This window comes from Nerophis lumbriciformis, linkage group LG09, assembly GCF_033978685.3.
Source record: "Nerophis lumbriciformis linkage group LG09, RoL_Nlum_v2.1, whole genome shotgun sequence".
Classification (NCBI taxonomy): domain Eukaryota; kingdom Metazoa; phylum Chordata; class Actinopteri; order Syngnathiformes; family Syngnathidae; genus Nerophis; species Nerophis lumbriciformis.
The window spans coordinates 47100127-47115000 of NC_084556.2; the positions used below are offsets into that span (position 1 = coordinate 47100127).

Here is a 14874-nt window from a genome sequence, read left to right on the forward strand (position 1 = left end):
AAAGTGTTACCATGTTTTTTTTACTGGTGCACAAAATAAACCGTGCATGAACATCACCTTGTTCAAACAACAAAACCAACACAGTGCATAAACTCACAACAAATTACACACCTGTAAATCAGTGTGACTTCTGCTGTTGCCGTATCCGTAATACGCCGATAGGGAGAAGTTTTTATTTACACGATGAGTCGGGTGTGTTTTGACCTCCGCCGAACCCCTGAGCCCGACTCACCGAACCCCTAGGGCTCGATCGAACCCAGGTTAAGAACCACTGATATATATTGATATATAATGTAGGAACCAGAAATATTAATAACAGAAAGAAACAAGCTTTTTGTGCGAATGAGTGTGAATGGGGGAGGGAGGTTTTTTGGGTTGGTGCACTAATTGTAAGTGTATCTTGTGTTTTTTATGTTGATTTAATTTAAAAAAAAAAAAAAAAAAAAAAATGTTATTTCTTGTGCGGCCCGGTACCAATCGATCCACGGACCGGTACCGGGCCGCGGCCCGGTGGTTGGGGACCATTGCTGTAAAGAACGTAAAATGTATTGTCATTTTTATTAATTTGATGGGTAGTTTGCTGTAAAGTTAAGTATTTTTATTTAGACAAAAACACGTTTGGAAAGTATGATAATATACTGTAATATTTGTTGCAATATTGGATAATATTAAAGTTGAAAAGGTATGCAATTTCAAGCAGTACATATATTTTTTCTGTCAAAATGAAAAAAATCAATTATGTTTAGTGAGAAAATTTTAAGTACTTTATTGACACATATCATTTCCAGGTGTTTGCAGGCCAGATAAAATGATCTGGCCCCCGGGCCTTGAATTTGACACCTTGTATTATAGTATTTACTAGATCGCTTATACTTTGTTTACTGCAAAATGCAGTTTTTGCAGACAGGAAAAATAAAGTAAAAATTTTGAGAAGGAAAAAAAAATTTGCTGGCCGTTATAGCTGGAAATTGTATCGCAGTGATTTGTATCGGTCGATATCGATATTGGTTTAATTATTGATATTTTTTCGAAAATAAAATATATTACCGGTAAACGTAAACATTTACAAACCTTCTTCTGATTATAATCCCCTCAGTCCCCTCATGGACAGACGAAGCCAAGCAATGCAGGTTTAGCGAGCGGTGCAAGCACCCGCGAAGGAAATCAATTTTTAAAAGGGCATCACATTTTGGCACAACACTGGCAAATATAAACAAAACACCGGCGGAAAGCGATAATCAATAAAATAAATAAAAAAAGCGAACCGGAGTAAAAAATACAGTAAAAAAAAATCCGGAAATGCGCGTCCTTTCTGATTTCAATGCGTAAAAAGACACAAAAAGTGAGTTAACGCCAACATTGACTGAGGCAAAGTGTAAAAATGTTCTGTGGTCTGACAAGTCCACATTTAAAATTGTTTTTGGAAACTGTGGACGTCGTGTCCTCCGGAACAAAGAGGAAAAGAACCATCCGGGCTGTTCTAGGCGCAAAGTTGAAAAGCCAGCATCTGTGATGGTATGGGGGTGTATTAGTGCCCAAGACATGGGTAACTTACACATCTGTAAAGGCACCATTAATGCTGAAAGGTACATACAGGTTTTGGAGCAACATATGTTGCCATCCAAGCAACGTTATCATGGACGCCCCTGCTTATTTCAGCAAGACAATGCCAAGCCACATTCTGCACGTGTTACAACAGCGTGGCTTCGTAGTAAAAGAGTTCGGGTACTCGACTAGCTTGCCTGTAGTCCATACCTGCCTCCCATTTTAAATGTGTGGCGCATTATGAACCATAAAATACGACAACGAAGACCCCGGACTGTTGAACAACTTAAGCTGTACATCAAGCAAGAATGGGAAATAATTCCACCTGAAAAGCTTCAGTTCCATGTTCAGTGTTTCCCACACATTCATTTATTTTTGGCGGCCCGCCACGAAAGAATTACGTCCGCCACAAATTGATTTTTCGGCTTTTGACTCGCTCAACCGCTCATAAAAGCATTGGGACTCTGTCTGTGAATGTACCTTGTAGTTACAACTCCGGTGCAGTAGGTGTCGGTAGCCTACTATGCATTGTAACTCCGCCAATAGCACTTAATTCACCTGGTGGGCCAGAAGAAGAAGACGAAGACGAAGAAGACGAAGACGGACGGGATCAAAATACGAGGGTAATATAGGTTATGGTAGATAGGTTATAGCTGCATCGCTCGCGGCTCGTCATATATTTAACGTTAATCCGCGATTTCACCGAGCGTTTCACTGACGGTGAGCAGCCTGACGCTGCTTCATTAACACCGCCGCTGTTTGACTCTGGGTCCGGGGCAGACGCACGTAATAACAATCACCTGTTTTCATACCGACGAGCTAACGTGTCCAGGTTATAACCCTGTTGTCAATAAACACACGTGGAGACGGTGCTTCAGATACTACATTAATACTCAAGCTAAAATGTCCACTGTCCACTGCAGCATGTGAATGCAATGAAAAGAATAAAATCTGAGCCAACCAGCTGTTAAAATGTTGTCCAGGTTAATGTTTTGGCCATTAAAGGCCCTTCATTTCAAGATTTCAACTGTGATCGGGCTTTAAACAGGTGGCTGACCTGTTCAGATGGGTGTAACTGCTGCTGGTCAAATAATGTGAAATAGCATTTAATTTTACATGTATGCAATGCCATTTAAATGTAATTATAGATAATAATAATAATAATAATAAATACTGTGTAGTGTTGTAAATAGTCAACGGGAAGGATTTTAGTAAGATATAAGCCATGAGCACTACACAGCCAGAAAAAAACCTAGGCAGGACAAGTAAAAATATTGGGGCAAGTAGATTTGAGAAGTCGGGCAAGTAGAAAAATTAGGGCGGAGGGAACAGGTGAGACTCAGCAAACACTGAAAAATAAAGCAGGGTCAGATCAGAAATGCACTTTTCTCATGAAAAGGGTCCTAATTTATATTCTTATGTGCCTTATAGAGAGGGCCACGACAAAACATACACCTCTGCCTCTGTTTCACTTTATGTTGCTGGTAAATAATATGGTTGTAGTAGTAGGCTAAAGTTAAATTATTTAGTATGCACTAATTAAAGGGGCAGAGCTTTAAGAGACATTTAGCTTTTATATTTTATAAGATATATTTTTTGTAAGAACCACAATTAATAAATATATTTCAGTGAATAACTAATTGTTCAAATCTGTATATAAATATGTACATAAAATGTTGTAATTATATTCCACCCCCCGCCCCCTGACCACACCACCACAAATAGATGCCTGCCCTGTGGGAAACACTGATGTTGCATGTCACTCCCACTGTTCAGTAATCACTTCCTGCGTTGCTTGGTTACCAGAAAGCGAGTGCCTTTCTTCATGCAATCAATCTTGCTCTGCAACTTCCGTTTTCAGGAATAAAAATGATCGAACCTTTTATCGAACGCATTTTTTTTAATTGATTTCGATTTCGTGTCTATCGCAATATTTATTGACATCGTTTCATTGTCCAGCACTAGAAAATAATGTTTACACCAAAAAATTACCAAAACAGAACCAGAACAAGAAAGTTTGATCATATTACGCCTATACTGGCTCACCTGCACTGGCTTCCTGTGCACTTAAGATGTGACTTTAAGGTTTTACTACTTACGTATAAAATACTACACGGTCTAGCTCCGTCCTATCTTGTCGATTGCATTGTATCATATGTCCCGGCAAGAAATCTGCGTTCAAAGAACTCCGGCTTATTAGTGATTCCCAGAGCCCAAAAAAAGTCTGCGGGCTATAGAGCGTTTTCTATTCGGGCTCCAGTACTATGGAATGCCCTCCCGGTAACAATTAGAGATGCTACCTCAGTAGAAGCATTTAAGTCCCATCTTAAAACTCATTTGTATACTCTAGCCTTTAAATAGCCCCCCTGTTAGACCAGTTGATCTGCCGTTTCTTTTCTTTTCTCCTCTGCTCCCCTTTTCCTTGTGGAGGGGGGGGGGCACAGGTCCGGTGGCCACGGATGAAGTGCTGGCTGTCCAGAGTCGGGACCCGGGGTGGACCGCTCGCCTGTGCATCGGCTGGGAACATCTCTGCGCTGCTGACCCGTCTCCGCTCGGGATGGTGTCCTGCTGGCCCCACTATGGACTGGACTCTTACTATTATGTTGGATCCACTATGGACTGGACTCTCATAATATTATGTCAGACCCACTCGACATCCATTGCTTTCGGTCTCCCCTAGAGGGGGGGGGTTACCCACATATGCGGTCCTCTCCAAGGTTTCTCATAGTCATTCACATCGACGTCCCACTGGGGTGAGTTTTTCCTTGCCCTTATGTGGGCTTTGTACCGAGGATGTCGTTGTGGCTTGTGCAGCCCTTTGAGACATTTGTGATTTAGGGCTATATAAATAAACATTGATTGATTGATTGAACTTTGGCCCAAAAACCAAAGTAGGGACCAGACCGTGGGTTACCTGTACCGTGGGTGTTTTATTTATGTCATGTATCTTTCCTGTTACCATGTACTTGAGAATAGTACCTCCTAGTGCTCGTTTGTGCTCGTGGAAAAGCGACATGTGCAGAGAAAAGTGGTGTGGCCTTGCCTTGACGAAGCTATTGACCGCCATGATGGCCATGTCCGGCTGGCTCTTGGCATAGTTCATCAAGTAGAGGTACACCAGCTTCTTCAGCTCCAGGTTGTCGGTCTGCATGCAGTTGACCACATCCGGGAACAAAGAGCTGCAACGATAGCAGGACCCGCTCAGAATTCAAGCGACGCTCACTCGAATAAATAAATCAACCGTGACAGGTTATCTAGCCGGTTGCTTTGGAACTTACCTGACATCTTTGCCCACCGTCATGGCGGCGATGACCTTCTTGACCGCCTCCTTTCGCTTCTCCTTCTTCTCATTGTTCAGCTCTGCCTTCAGCTCAAAGATCTCCCCTGAAGGAAGACGGCCACAGGTTGGTACTTAACTGTCAGGCTTGCTGACGTGGAACGATACAGCACTGTAACTTGTTTACTCACCTTTTTTGTTTGTTGTGAAATATTTGGAGTCAGTCATAATTGTAGTTCTTGTAGTCTGCACAAAATTGGACCAAAGTAAAACACCAAGAAATAGGCTTTTGACACTTTCCTGCAGTAGCCAGTGACCGGTGGCAACTACTGATAGGAAACACCATATCTATTACTGACGCACTGAAGTAAATTGGATACTTTAATGCATCCACAAACACACAAAAACTTGCCCCCCAGACTTTGTCGAGTCTTCGTTAAGTACCCGGAAGTCAGAGAAAATCTGAGTCTTTTTGTGGTACCTAAGAGTCAGTGAAAATGAAGTATTTGTGGAGTACCCAGGAGTCAGTAAAAATGTAGTCTTTGTCAATTACCCGTGAGTCGGTGAAAATCGAGGATTCGTCAAGTACCCATGAATCAGTGAAAATCTGAGTCTTTTTGTATTACCCGTGAGTCAGTTAAATTGAGTCTTTGTCAACTACCTGTGAGTAAGTGAAAATCGAGTGTTTATCAAGTGAAGATGAGTCAGTGAAAATAAAGTTAAAGTTAAAGTACCAATGATTGTCACACACACACTAGGTGTGGCGAAATTATTCTCTGCATTTAACCCATCACCCTTGATTCACCCTTGAAAATTGGGAGTCTTTTTGTATTACCCGTGGTTCCGTGAAATTGAGTCTTTGTCAAGTACCCATGAATCAGTGAAAATCGGAATCTTTTTGTATTACCCGTGGTTCCGTGAAATTGAGTCTTTGTCAAGTACCCGTGAGTCAGTGAAAACCGAGCCTTTGTCAAGCGCCCGTGAGCCGGTGAAAGTTGAGTCTTTGTCGAGTACCCTCGAGTCTGTGAAAATGGAGTCTTTGTGGATTACCCGTGAGTCAGTGAAGTACCTGGCAGTCAGTAAAAAAATATTTTTCATGTACGCGTGAGTCAGTGAAATCTAACCTGTCATGTCAAATCGCGTCTTTGTAAAGTACCCAGGAGTCAGTGAAAACCTGAGTCTCGCTGTGGTACCCGAGAAATAGTGAAAATCGAGTCTTTGTAGAGTACCTATGAGTCAGTGAAAATTGAGTCCTTGTCAAGTGAAAATCTAATTGTTGTGGGCTACCCGTGTGTATATGAAAATCGAGTCTTTGTCAAGCACCTGTGAGTCAGTGAAAACCGAGTCTTTGTCAAGCGGCCATGAGCCGGTGAAAGTCGAGACTTTGTCAAGTACCCTCGAGTCTGCGAAAATGTAGTCTTTTTGGATTACCCGTGAGTCAGTGAAGTACCTGGCAGTCAGTAAAAAAATCACATCTTTTTCATGTACGCGTGAGTCAGTCAAAATCTCATCTGTCAGGTAAAATCGAGCCTTTGTAAAGTACCCAGGAGTCAGTGAAAACCTGAGTCTCACTGTGGTACCCGAGAAATAGTGAAAATCGAGTCTTTGTAGAGTACCTATGAGTCAGTAAAAATTGAGTCTTTGTCAAGGGAAAATCAAATTTTTGTGGGCTACCTGTGAGTAAATGAAAACCGAGTCTTTATCAAGCGCCTGTGAGTCGGTGAAAGTCGAGTCTTTGTCAAATACCCTTGAGTCTGTGAAAATGGAGTCTTTGTGGATTACCCGTGAGTCAGTGAAGTACCTGGGAGTCAGTAAAAATCACATCTTTGTCATGTGCCCGTGAGTCAGGAAAATTCTAATCCTTGTGGGGTACCTGGTAAAATCGAGTCTTTGTAGAGTACCCATGAGTCAGTGAAAATTGAGTCTTTGTCAAGTGAAAACCTAATAGTTGTGGGCTACCCGTGAGTAAATTAAAACAGAGTCTTTGTCAAGCGCCCGTCAGTTGGTGAAAGTCGAGTCTTTGTCAAGTACTCTTGAGTCTGTGAAAATTTAGATTTTCTGGATTACTCGTGAGTCAGTAAAGTAAGTACCTGGGAGTCAGTAAAAATCACATTTTTGTCATGGGCCCGCGAGTCAGTGAAAATCTAATCTTTGTGAGGTACCTGGGAGTCAGGTAAAATCGAGTTTTTGTCGAGTACCCAGGAGTCAGTGAAAACCTGAGTCTTGTTGTGGTACCTGGGAATCAGTGAAAATGTAGTCTTTGTAGAGTACCCATGAGTCAGTGAAAATGTTGTCTTTGTCAAGTGAAAATCTAATTGTTATGGGCTACCTGTGAGTAAATGAAAATCAAGTCTTTGTCAGGTACCTGTGAGTCAGTGAAAAATGAATGTTTATCAAGTACAGATGAGTCAGTGAAAACAGAGTCTTTGTCAAGCGCCCGTGAGTCGGTGAAAGCAGAGTCTTTGTCAAGTACCTTAGAGTCTGTGAAAATGGAGTCTTTGTGGAGTACCCGTAAGTCAGTGAAGTACCTTGGAATCAGTAAAAATCCCATATTTGTCATGTGCCCGTGAGTCAGTGAAAATCTAATCTTTGTGGGATACCGGGGAGTCAGGTAAAATTGAATCTTTGTCAAGCGCTCGTGAGTCAGTGAAAGCCGAGTCTTTGTCAAGTACCCTTGAGTCTGTGAAAAATGAGTCTTTGCGGAACACCTGTGAGTCAGTGAAAATTGAGCCTTTGTCAAGTGAAAATCTAATTGTTGTCGGCTACCCGTGAGTAAATGAAAATCGAGTCTTTGTCAGGTACCTGTGAGTCAGTGAAAAATGAATGTTTATCAGGTACAGATGAGTCAGTGAAAACCGAGTAATTGTCAAGCGCCCGTGAGTCGGTGAAAGTCGAGTCTTTGTCAAGTACCTTAGAGTCTGTGAAAATGGAGTCTTTGTGGAGTACCCGTAAGTCAGTGAAGTACCTTGGAATCAGTAAAAATCACATATTTGTCATGTGCCCGTGAGTCAGTGAAAATCTAATCTTTGTGGGATAAAATTGGTAAAATTGAATCTTTGTCAAGCGCTCGTGAGTCAGTGAAAGCCGAGTCTTTGTCAAGTACCCTTGAGTCTGTGAAAAATTAGTCTTTGCGGAACACCTGTGAGTCAGTGAAAATTGAGCCTTTGTCAAGTGAAAATCTAATTGTTGTCGGCTACCCGTGAGTAAATGAAAATCGAGTCTTTGTCAGGTACCTGTGGGTCAGTGAAAATTGAATGTTTATCAGGTACAGATGAGTCAGTGAAAATTGGGAGTCTTTTTGTATTATCCGTGATTCAGTGAAATTGAATCTTTGTCAAGTACCTGTGAGTCAGTGAAAACAGAGTCTTTGTCATGCGCCCTTGTGTCGGTGAAAGTCGAGTCTTTGTAAAGTACCCTAAAGTCTGTGAAAATTGAGTCTTTGTGGAGTACCTGTGAGTCGGTGAAGAACCTGGGAATAAGTAAAAATCACATCTTTGTCATGTGCCTGTGAGTTAGTAAAATCTAATCTTTGAGTCAGGTAAAATCGAGTCTTTGTCAAGTACCCAGGAGTCAGTGAAAACCTCAGTCTTGTTGTGGTACCCGAGAATCAGATAAAATCGAGTCTTTGTAGAGTACCCACGAGTCAGTGAAAATTGAGTCAAGTGAAAATCAAAATTTTTATGGGCTACCCGTGAGTAAATGAAAATCGAGTCTTTGTCAAGTACCCCGAGTCAGTGAAACTAGAGTCTTGGTCATGTACTTCTGAGTCTGTGAAAATCAAGTCTTCGTCAAGTACCCGAGAGTCAGTGAACATCGAGTCTTTTTGGAGTACCCATGTCAGTTATATTCGAGTCTTTCTCAACCAGATGTACAATTAGTGACATGTTATGTCTCTTCTAAATAAAAAAAACTGAATTTTGACCAACTCGTTCACGAAGAGAAATGTTGTAAGACCAAATAGACACTTTAAACACCCCAGTCAGTCAAAATCTCTTGTGTTGGAACGAGACCGGTGTACCTAATGGAGTGTCCTAGGTGTACTTAATAGAGTGTCCCACACTAAAGCTTAGTCGCTAATGTCATTAATATCACAGTAAATGTTTACTAAATCTTCATGTGACACGAACAATGCATCTGTGGGCGACACAACACAAAAGTTTCACCTCGCTCGAACGTCATTTTTGTCTGAAATGAAGCCTGCCAGATGTTTGCTAATGCTAACGCTAATGCTAAAGGCGTCAGTATGCGACTTGTCCGATCTCCATCCAACGCGAACACAGTCGAAAATAAATGTCGGACAAGACACGGGAATTACTTATTTGTGTTTTTTTATGTGGGTCTTTTTAAAAGGTTAGATGCGGCATCAAAGAAGCAGAGCCCCGCTGGCCCACTTTCCATTGGCGCTGGATGACAACATCTCTGCGGTCGTGACTAAACGTATGCGGACGTGATCTGAAAACGCAAACCCAAAGCCAAGCGTTCGTTTTGTTTACATTTCGACAAAGTAGGAGCATTCACATACCGGAATGAGGGATGACGATCGGTCAAATCTTTCAAAATGTGCGCAGGACGAAGGTTAGTCCTTTGCCCGGTCGGAGGAAGATGGAGAATGTGTGAATCGATGAGACGTTCAGGGACCACTTCGCTTTTCCTGATCCACGACGCGATGAAGTAGTGGCATCAAGTCGAAATTCACATCGAAAAATGTAAGTAACAATCCGAATCAATTTTACATTAGCTTTTCTTTTTTTTTTACGTGAGTATAAGTCGATTTTCTGCTGTTCTCAACTGGTTTGACTGCTGGCAATGGTACTTTCCCACTGTTTGCGAAGGCACCACGGCATTGACAAAAGGCCTGTTTAGTATACCGTACGTAACGTTTACAATAAAAATAAAATAATTCAATCCATTAACTTTTTATAATCCATATGGACCTGAAAAGTTAAGGATTTAAGTAAAAATCTTCAAGCTGCCCCTTTTGTGGACATTTTTAAAGGCAGTTTAAAATACATTTGCGTTTCAGTAATATTTCTGTAATATTCCATCATCATTTATTATTATTTTATACATCCATTTTTATTATCCTATTCAATACCTTTTTTGCAACCTCTCTATCGTTGCATCATGCTGTATGCCACATGTGTCCAACTCAAAGCCCGGGGGCCAAATCCTTTTATGTGGCCCGCAAAAGCCTGGAAATCCATCCATCCATCCATTTTCTACAGTTTGTCCCTTTTTTTGGGTGCATTAATAAAGTACGTTATATTTTCCTACTATATGTATTTGTTCTTTTCCTTTTGACATTAAAACATACAGTAGTACTGCACGCAATTGCATATCTTTTAAACTTTAACATTATCTAATAATACAAAATATTAGGTTGTCATATGTTCTAATTTTGTCAAAATAAAAATGAATACTTAAATATCTGCTTGACCTCTGATTACCCATCAAATTGTACACTGTAAAAATTACCATTTTTTGACAACTGAGCTGCTAGTTTTTTTACAGTCAAAACAACTTTGGTACCATTTTCCATAAACAGTAATACACTATAAAAACAACAACCAAAGATTTTACAGTAAAAACTGGCAGCTCTTTTGCATGAATTTTACCATTAAAAAACAGTGGTTTTTCCATTCCATTTACAGTGTTAATGCTGTTAAAAAGGCGTGTGTGTAAAAAAAGATAATCAAATGCATATGCAATTATATACAGTACATGTATTACATATACACACATTTATATTGATATATTATTCATTTACAAGCAGCCCTCTGAAGGCAACCATAACTGTGATGTGGCCCTCGATAAAAGTATAAGCGATAAAACATTGAATATTAGGAATATATGAAAGTTCAACTCTTACCTTTTTTACGACCTCCTTATAGTTTTGTAATCAGATGTATCAAGCAGCTATAATGTGCCAAAAATAGGGAAGTGCAGAGTTATTATTATTATTCCAATATTTGTATATCACCCTTTGCACTGTCGTGAATTTATATATTTGTAATGTTTGAATTATATTGACCATGTTTTACAATGTCCATTAAGTTCAATGAGGAGGAGGTGTGTAAAGTGCGACCGTGTGTTGACTTTATTTGTTGGTCATTTATACCACAAGCTGTTTGGATTGGGTCATATACATTGCTGCTGTGCTCAAGTCCCTTTCAAATTAAACTCATGGTCATTGACCATCATTTCTAACTTCGCCCACAAAAGGTGGCAAGATGAATGAATGAAATAAGTTTATTTCGGTCATATAATCAACCATCAACCATTAACCATTTTGTGTGACCAGTTTAACAGTACATATTATACATATTTAACAATCATACACATTTACACACAAAAATAAAATAAAATAAAATAAAAAGATCACTCCTAATTGATTCACATGGAACTAAATTGAGGCAAAAACACGCCGCGGGCCAATCTTGTTAAAATTGTGATGTCTCGCGGGCCTTAGTTTGGACACATCTGATATAGAAGAGACTTAAGTGTTTAAAGTAAAAAATATATATATTTTTAACACTTGTGAGTGGGGCCTTTTTGTGTGTTTTTTTTTTTTTAAACTGTAATTCCTCGAAAAACAATGACTTAAAATGAAATGATGAATTATTGATCTATTTAGACTCCACATGAAATATTTCACTTTAAAATTATTTTGGGGGAAAATGTTGCATATTTCATGTTTTTGCCTTCAAAAACAGGGGTTTCTTTTATGACTTTATATCATACTTGCCAACCTTGAGACCTCCGATTTCGGGGGGTGGGGGCGTGGTCGGGGGTGGGGGTGGGGGTGGGGCGGGGGGCGTGGTTATATATGTATATATATATATAAGAAATACTTGACTTTCAGTGAATTCTAGCTATATATATATATATATATATATATATATATATATATATATATATATATATATATATATATATATATATATATATATATAAGAGAAATACTTGAATTTCAGTGTTCATTTATTTACACATATACACACACAACACTCATCTACTCATTGTTGAGTTAAGGGTTGAATTGTCCATCCTTGTTCTATTTTCTGTCACTATTTCAGAACACACACATTATACAAATATACATTATAAAATCAATAAGAAAACGGGAGCTCTAATTACATTGCGCACTCACGTCGCCTTTTTGTATTGATTACTGCAGCTGTGCACTGGATTCATTCACAAATACAAACTACAACTCACAAACACTTTAGAGTTAGGCTCCACCATCAGAATGTGTACTTAAACTTATAAAGATCACATGGATATTATTCAGTGAGTTGATTCACCAAAACTAACTTGTTATACAGGAGGAAAAAGCACACAGGACGTTTCAATTGTTCACAGACTGGTCGCTCTCATCAGAATGACAAGACACTTCCGGTCTGCAGGTGATAGCATTCAATTGGGAAGAAACGCCCTACTGCCCCCTACTGACCAATGTGAATACTGATAAATGTGGAATGACAGCTCCAAAAACGAATTCAAACCACAAAATAAAATAAATAAATCAACACAAAAATGTGACACATTATGGGTGGGTCACATATGCATGTACAGTAGATGGCAGTATTGTCCTGTTTAAAAGTGTCACAACATTGCTGTTTACGGCAGACGCTGTTGTGTGTTGTCAACACGTCACTCAGGTCCGCATGGAGCTGGAGGGGGCGTGGCCTCCAGCTCCGCCTGAATTTCGGGAGTTTTTCGGGAGAAATTTGTCCCGGGAGGTTTTCGGGAGAGGCGCTGAATTTCGGGAGTCTCCCGGAAAATCCGGGAGGGTTGGCAAGTATGCTTTATATCGACAGATAGACCTGAAATTGATCTAGAAATTTGAACATTGAATAATTTAAATAAATAAATAAATAATATATGACTTATTTTTAATATTTTTATGACTGAGACTTTTCCGACCAATCTTGAGAGGATCCCTAAAGGTTAATACAATCTATATATTGCATTGGTTTTGAAAATGTAATATATACAAATGGGATGCTTTCATTTTTCAATGTGAAAAAGTTTGGACATCCCCTGCAATAAAATAACTAGCTTACTTTTAACATAATCAAGTCGCTACTTACATGATTTATGGACTTTATATTACAAAATGTCATGAGTGAAAATGTTACAGTGCAGCAAATATTACTACAAATGACTTTCTCCTATGTGTTTGTATCACAAACAATCATACATTGGCCCGTCACGGCAAAGAAGATTTTGTTACACTGATTTTTGCTCCTGAGCAGGACATCAAATTTGGAGTTGGGAGGCGGAGGCGATGAAGTCTCTGGGAAGACTTTCTCGGACATCTTGCATTTTTCTTCTGGCCCGTTGAAACGCCTCTGGCAGAGCAAAAGAGTCCCGTAAATCCAACGATTCATATAATTTATTACACAGCCATTTATAAGTTGTCTGCTTACCCATGGTGCTCATGAGAGTATCGTGATGACTAAATCCGTGGGTGTGGTCGGCGACATAGTGCTTCCTTCTTCTCAACGTGCTGGAGTCCACAAAGGCCCTGCAACAAAATGCAGGCCAAGGTGTCAAGTAGATAACTGGTGTTTTACTTCGGTGCCGCTAGCCCTTACTTGGATTGCTGGATGCAGTGAAGATTAAAGGTCACACTTCCAGAGCTTTCAGTACAAAAGCCAAAGCGACTTAGCCGCTCCCCCTGTAATTATTCCATGAAAACAAACGTGTTTTTGCACAATCGTGCATTCAGAAGAAGTCAACCGGCAAAAGTGCCCACCTTGAAATGTCCTGGCATCCTCACGTAGCTCGGGTCTTCCAGCTCCGGGGAACCTCCGATGAAGAAGCGTCGCATTGCCGAGACTGTGCCCGTCTGGAGGGGTCGCCACGTGTGACACGTGAGCGTGTGTCGACCTGCAGAGCGCACGAGCAAGGAAAGATTTCTACAATTATTGGTAATATCACAATGCTATTTTCTTGAAAAGACATTAGCATTGTATGGTTCCAGACCACCACCATTGATGGATTGTACTGTGCTTCAATACACAAGTATTATTATGGTGTGTGTATAAGCTAAGACATATTATCTGCCGTTTTGTTTCGCAATATTATGCAAAAGCAACTTTTGTTACCTTCTGGTACCTGCTGATCTGTATTCGGGATCTGCATAAGTTATGGCGTCACATTAGTGCCAAAAATCCGAGCGCATAAAAACTGTTATCGCGCGCTGATTCTCCACTTCGTGCGCGCGCGCGACACCCTTTTTGCGCGCGCGTGGTGCCTTTTTGCGCGCGCGCGACGCCTTTCTGCACGCGCGCGCGACGCCTTTCTGCGCGCTCTCTGTGTACTCCTGGCATCTGTCCTCGCGCTGTCATGTTTCTTTTTGGCACTTTGGGGCGGGTATGCTTAGACGGCCCCTTCTTTCTGATTGGTCAGGCGAAAATGCTGAAAAATGCTCAGAGCCAATCAGAAGTATAGCAGGGCGGGTCATCGTCAATATGTATCAAGATTTACGGAGGAAGAAGTGGATACAAAAATGTCGCGCGCTGATGAAGGTTATTTCATACCACGTAAACACAATACAGGGTAATACAAAATGTGACCCAAATAAATAATAAGACAACAAACACCATAATCACATCTTTTAGCCAGAACTGGTCCACCAGCAATAACATCCAACCATAACATTATTTTATATTTTCACTTCTTCTTGAACATTTGTTTTCTAATTTATGGAATTTCTTTTGATTCAGCCATAAAATTAATGAAATACTCTTTGAATTTTGTTTTTAAAATGTTAAAAATAGCTTTTAATAATGTATTCTGAAACAGTTTAAAATAATCAGAGAACTGACTAACACTGATCCTACACAACTATGTTGCACAATTAAGTCTTTTTTTTTTTTAAAGCGAAAGAGGTCATTTCAACAGGTACAGCAACAGAAAATCGAGCAAGTTATGGTAATTTAATGAGTACATGTACCATTGACATCAATGTAATGATTGAGGCTAGATGTCCGAGGTAAGATGGCTACAACGTTGCTACACTGGAGAATGATTGGTCATATGAA

At 40.1% G+C, this 14874-nt stretch overlaps 2 protein-coding genes and 1 long non-coding RNA gene across 8 annotated transcripts in view; 1 reads left to right on the forward strand and 2 right to left on the reverse strand.

Moving 5' to 3' along the window:
• ap2b1 (adaptor related protein complex 2 subunit beta 1) overlaps positions 1-9482 on the reverse strand; it is a 47596-nt gene extending 38114 nt beyond the window's left edge. The window contains exons 1-4 of one of the 3 annotated variants that reach the window (XM_061963053.2): positions 9345-9482; positions 5014-5068; positions 4824-4929; positions 4589-4724 (exon numbers count right to left, since the gene is read on the reverse strand). In XM_061963053.2, coding sequence (XP_061819037.1) covers positions 4589-4724; positions 4824-4929; positions 5014-5050 — 279 coding nt within the window. In that variant the 5' untranslated portion in view covers positions 5051-5068; positions 9345-9482. Of the gene's footprint in view, positions 1-4588; positions 4725-4823; positions 4930-5013; positions 5079-8985; positions 9225-9344 lie in introns of those variants that run through there. The other 2 variants (XM_061963054.2, XM_061963055.2) reach the window with 2 other exon arrangements.
• LOC133607972 (uncharacterized) overlaps positions 9215-14874 on the forward strand; it is a 14975-nt gene continuing 9315 nt past the window's right edge. The window contains exon 1 of the long non-coding RNA XR_009815471.2: positions 9215-9528. This is a non-coding gene — a long non-coding RNA (uncharacterized lncRNA). The remainder of the gene's footprint in view (positions 9529-14874) is intronic.
• The window catches only part of mks1 (MKS transition zone complex subunit 1), a 30396-nt gene continuing 27337 nt past the window's right edge, over positions 11816-14874 (reverse strand). For all 4 annotated transcript variants that reach the window (XM_061963057.2, XM_061963059.2, XM_061963058.2 and 1 more), the window contains 4 exons: positions 13584-13717; positions 13423-13505; positions 13255-13352; positions 11816-13176 (listed from right to left, as the gene is read on the reverse strand). In XM_061963057.2, coding sequence (XP_061819041.1) covers positions 13085-13176; positions 13255-13352; positions 13423-13505; positions 13584-13717 — 407 coding nt within the window. In that variant the 3' untranslated portion in view covers positions 11816-13084. The remainder of the gene's footprint in view (positions 13177-13254; positions 13353-13422; positions 13506-13583; positions 13718-14874) is intronic.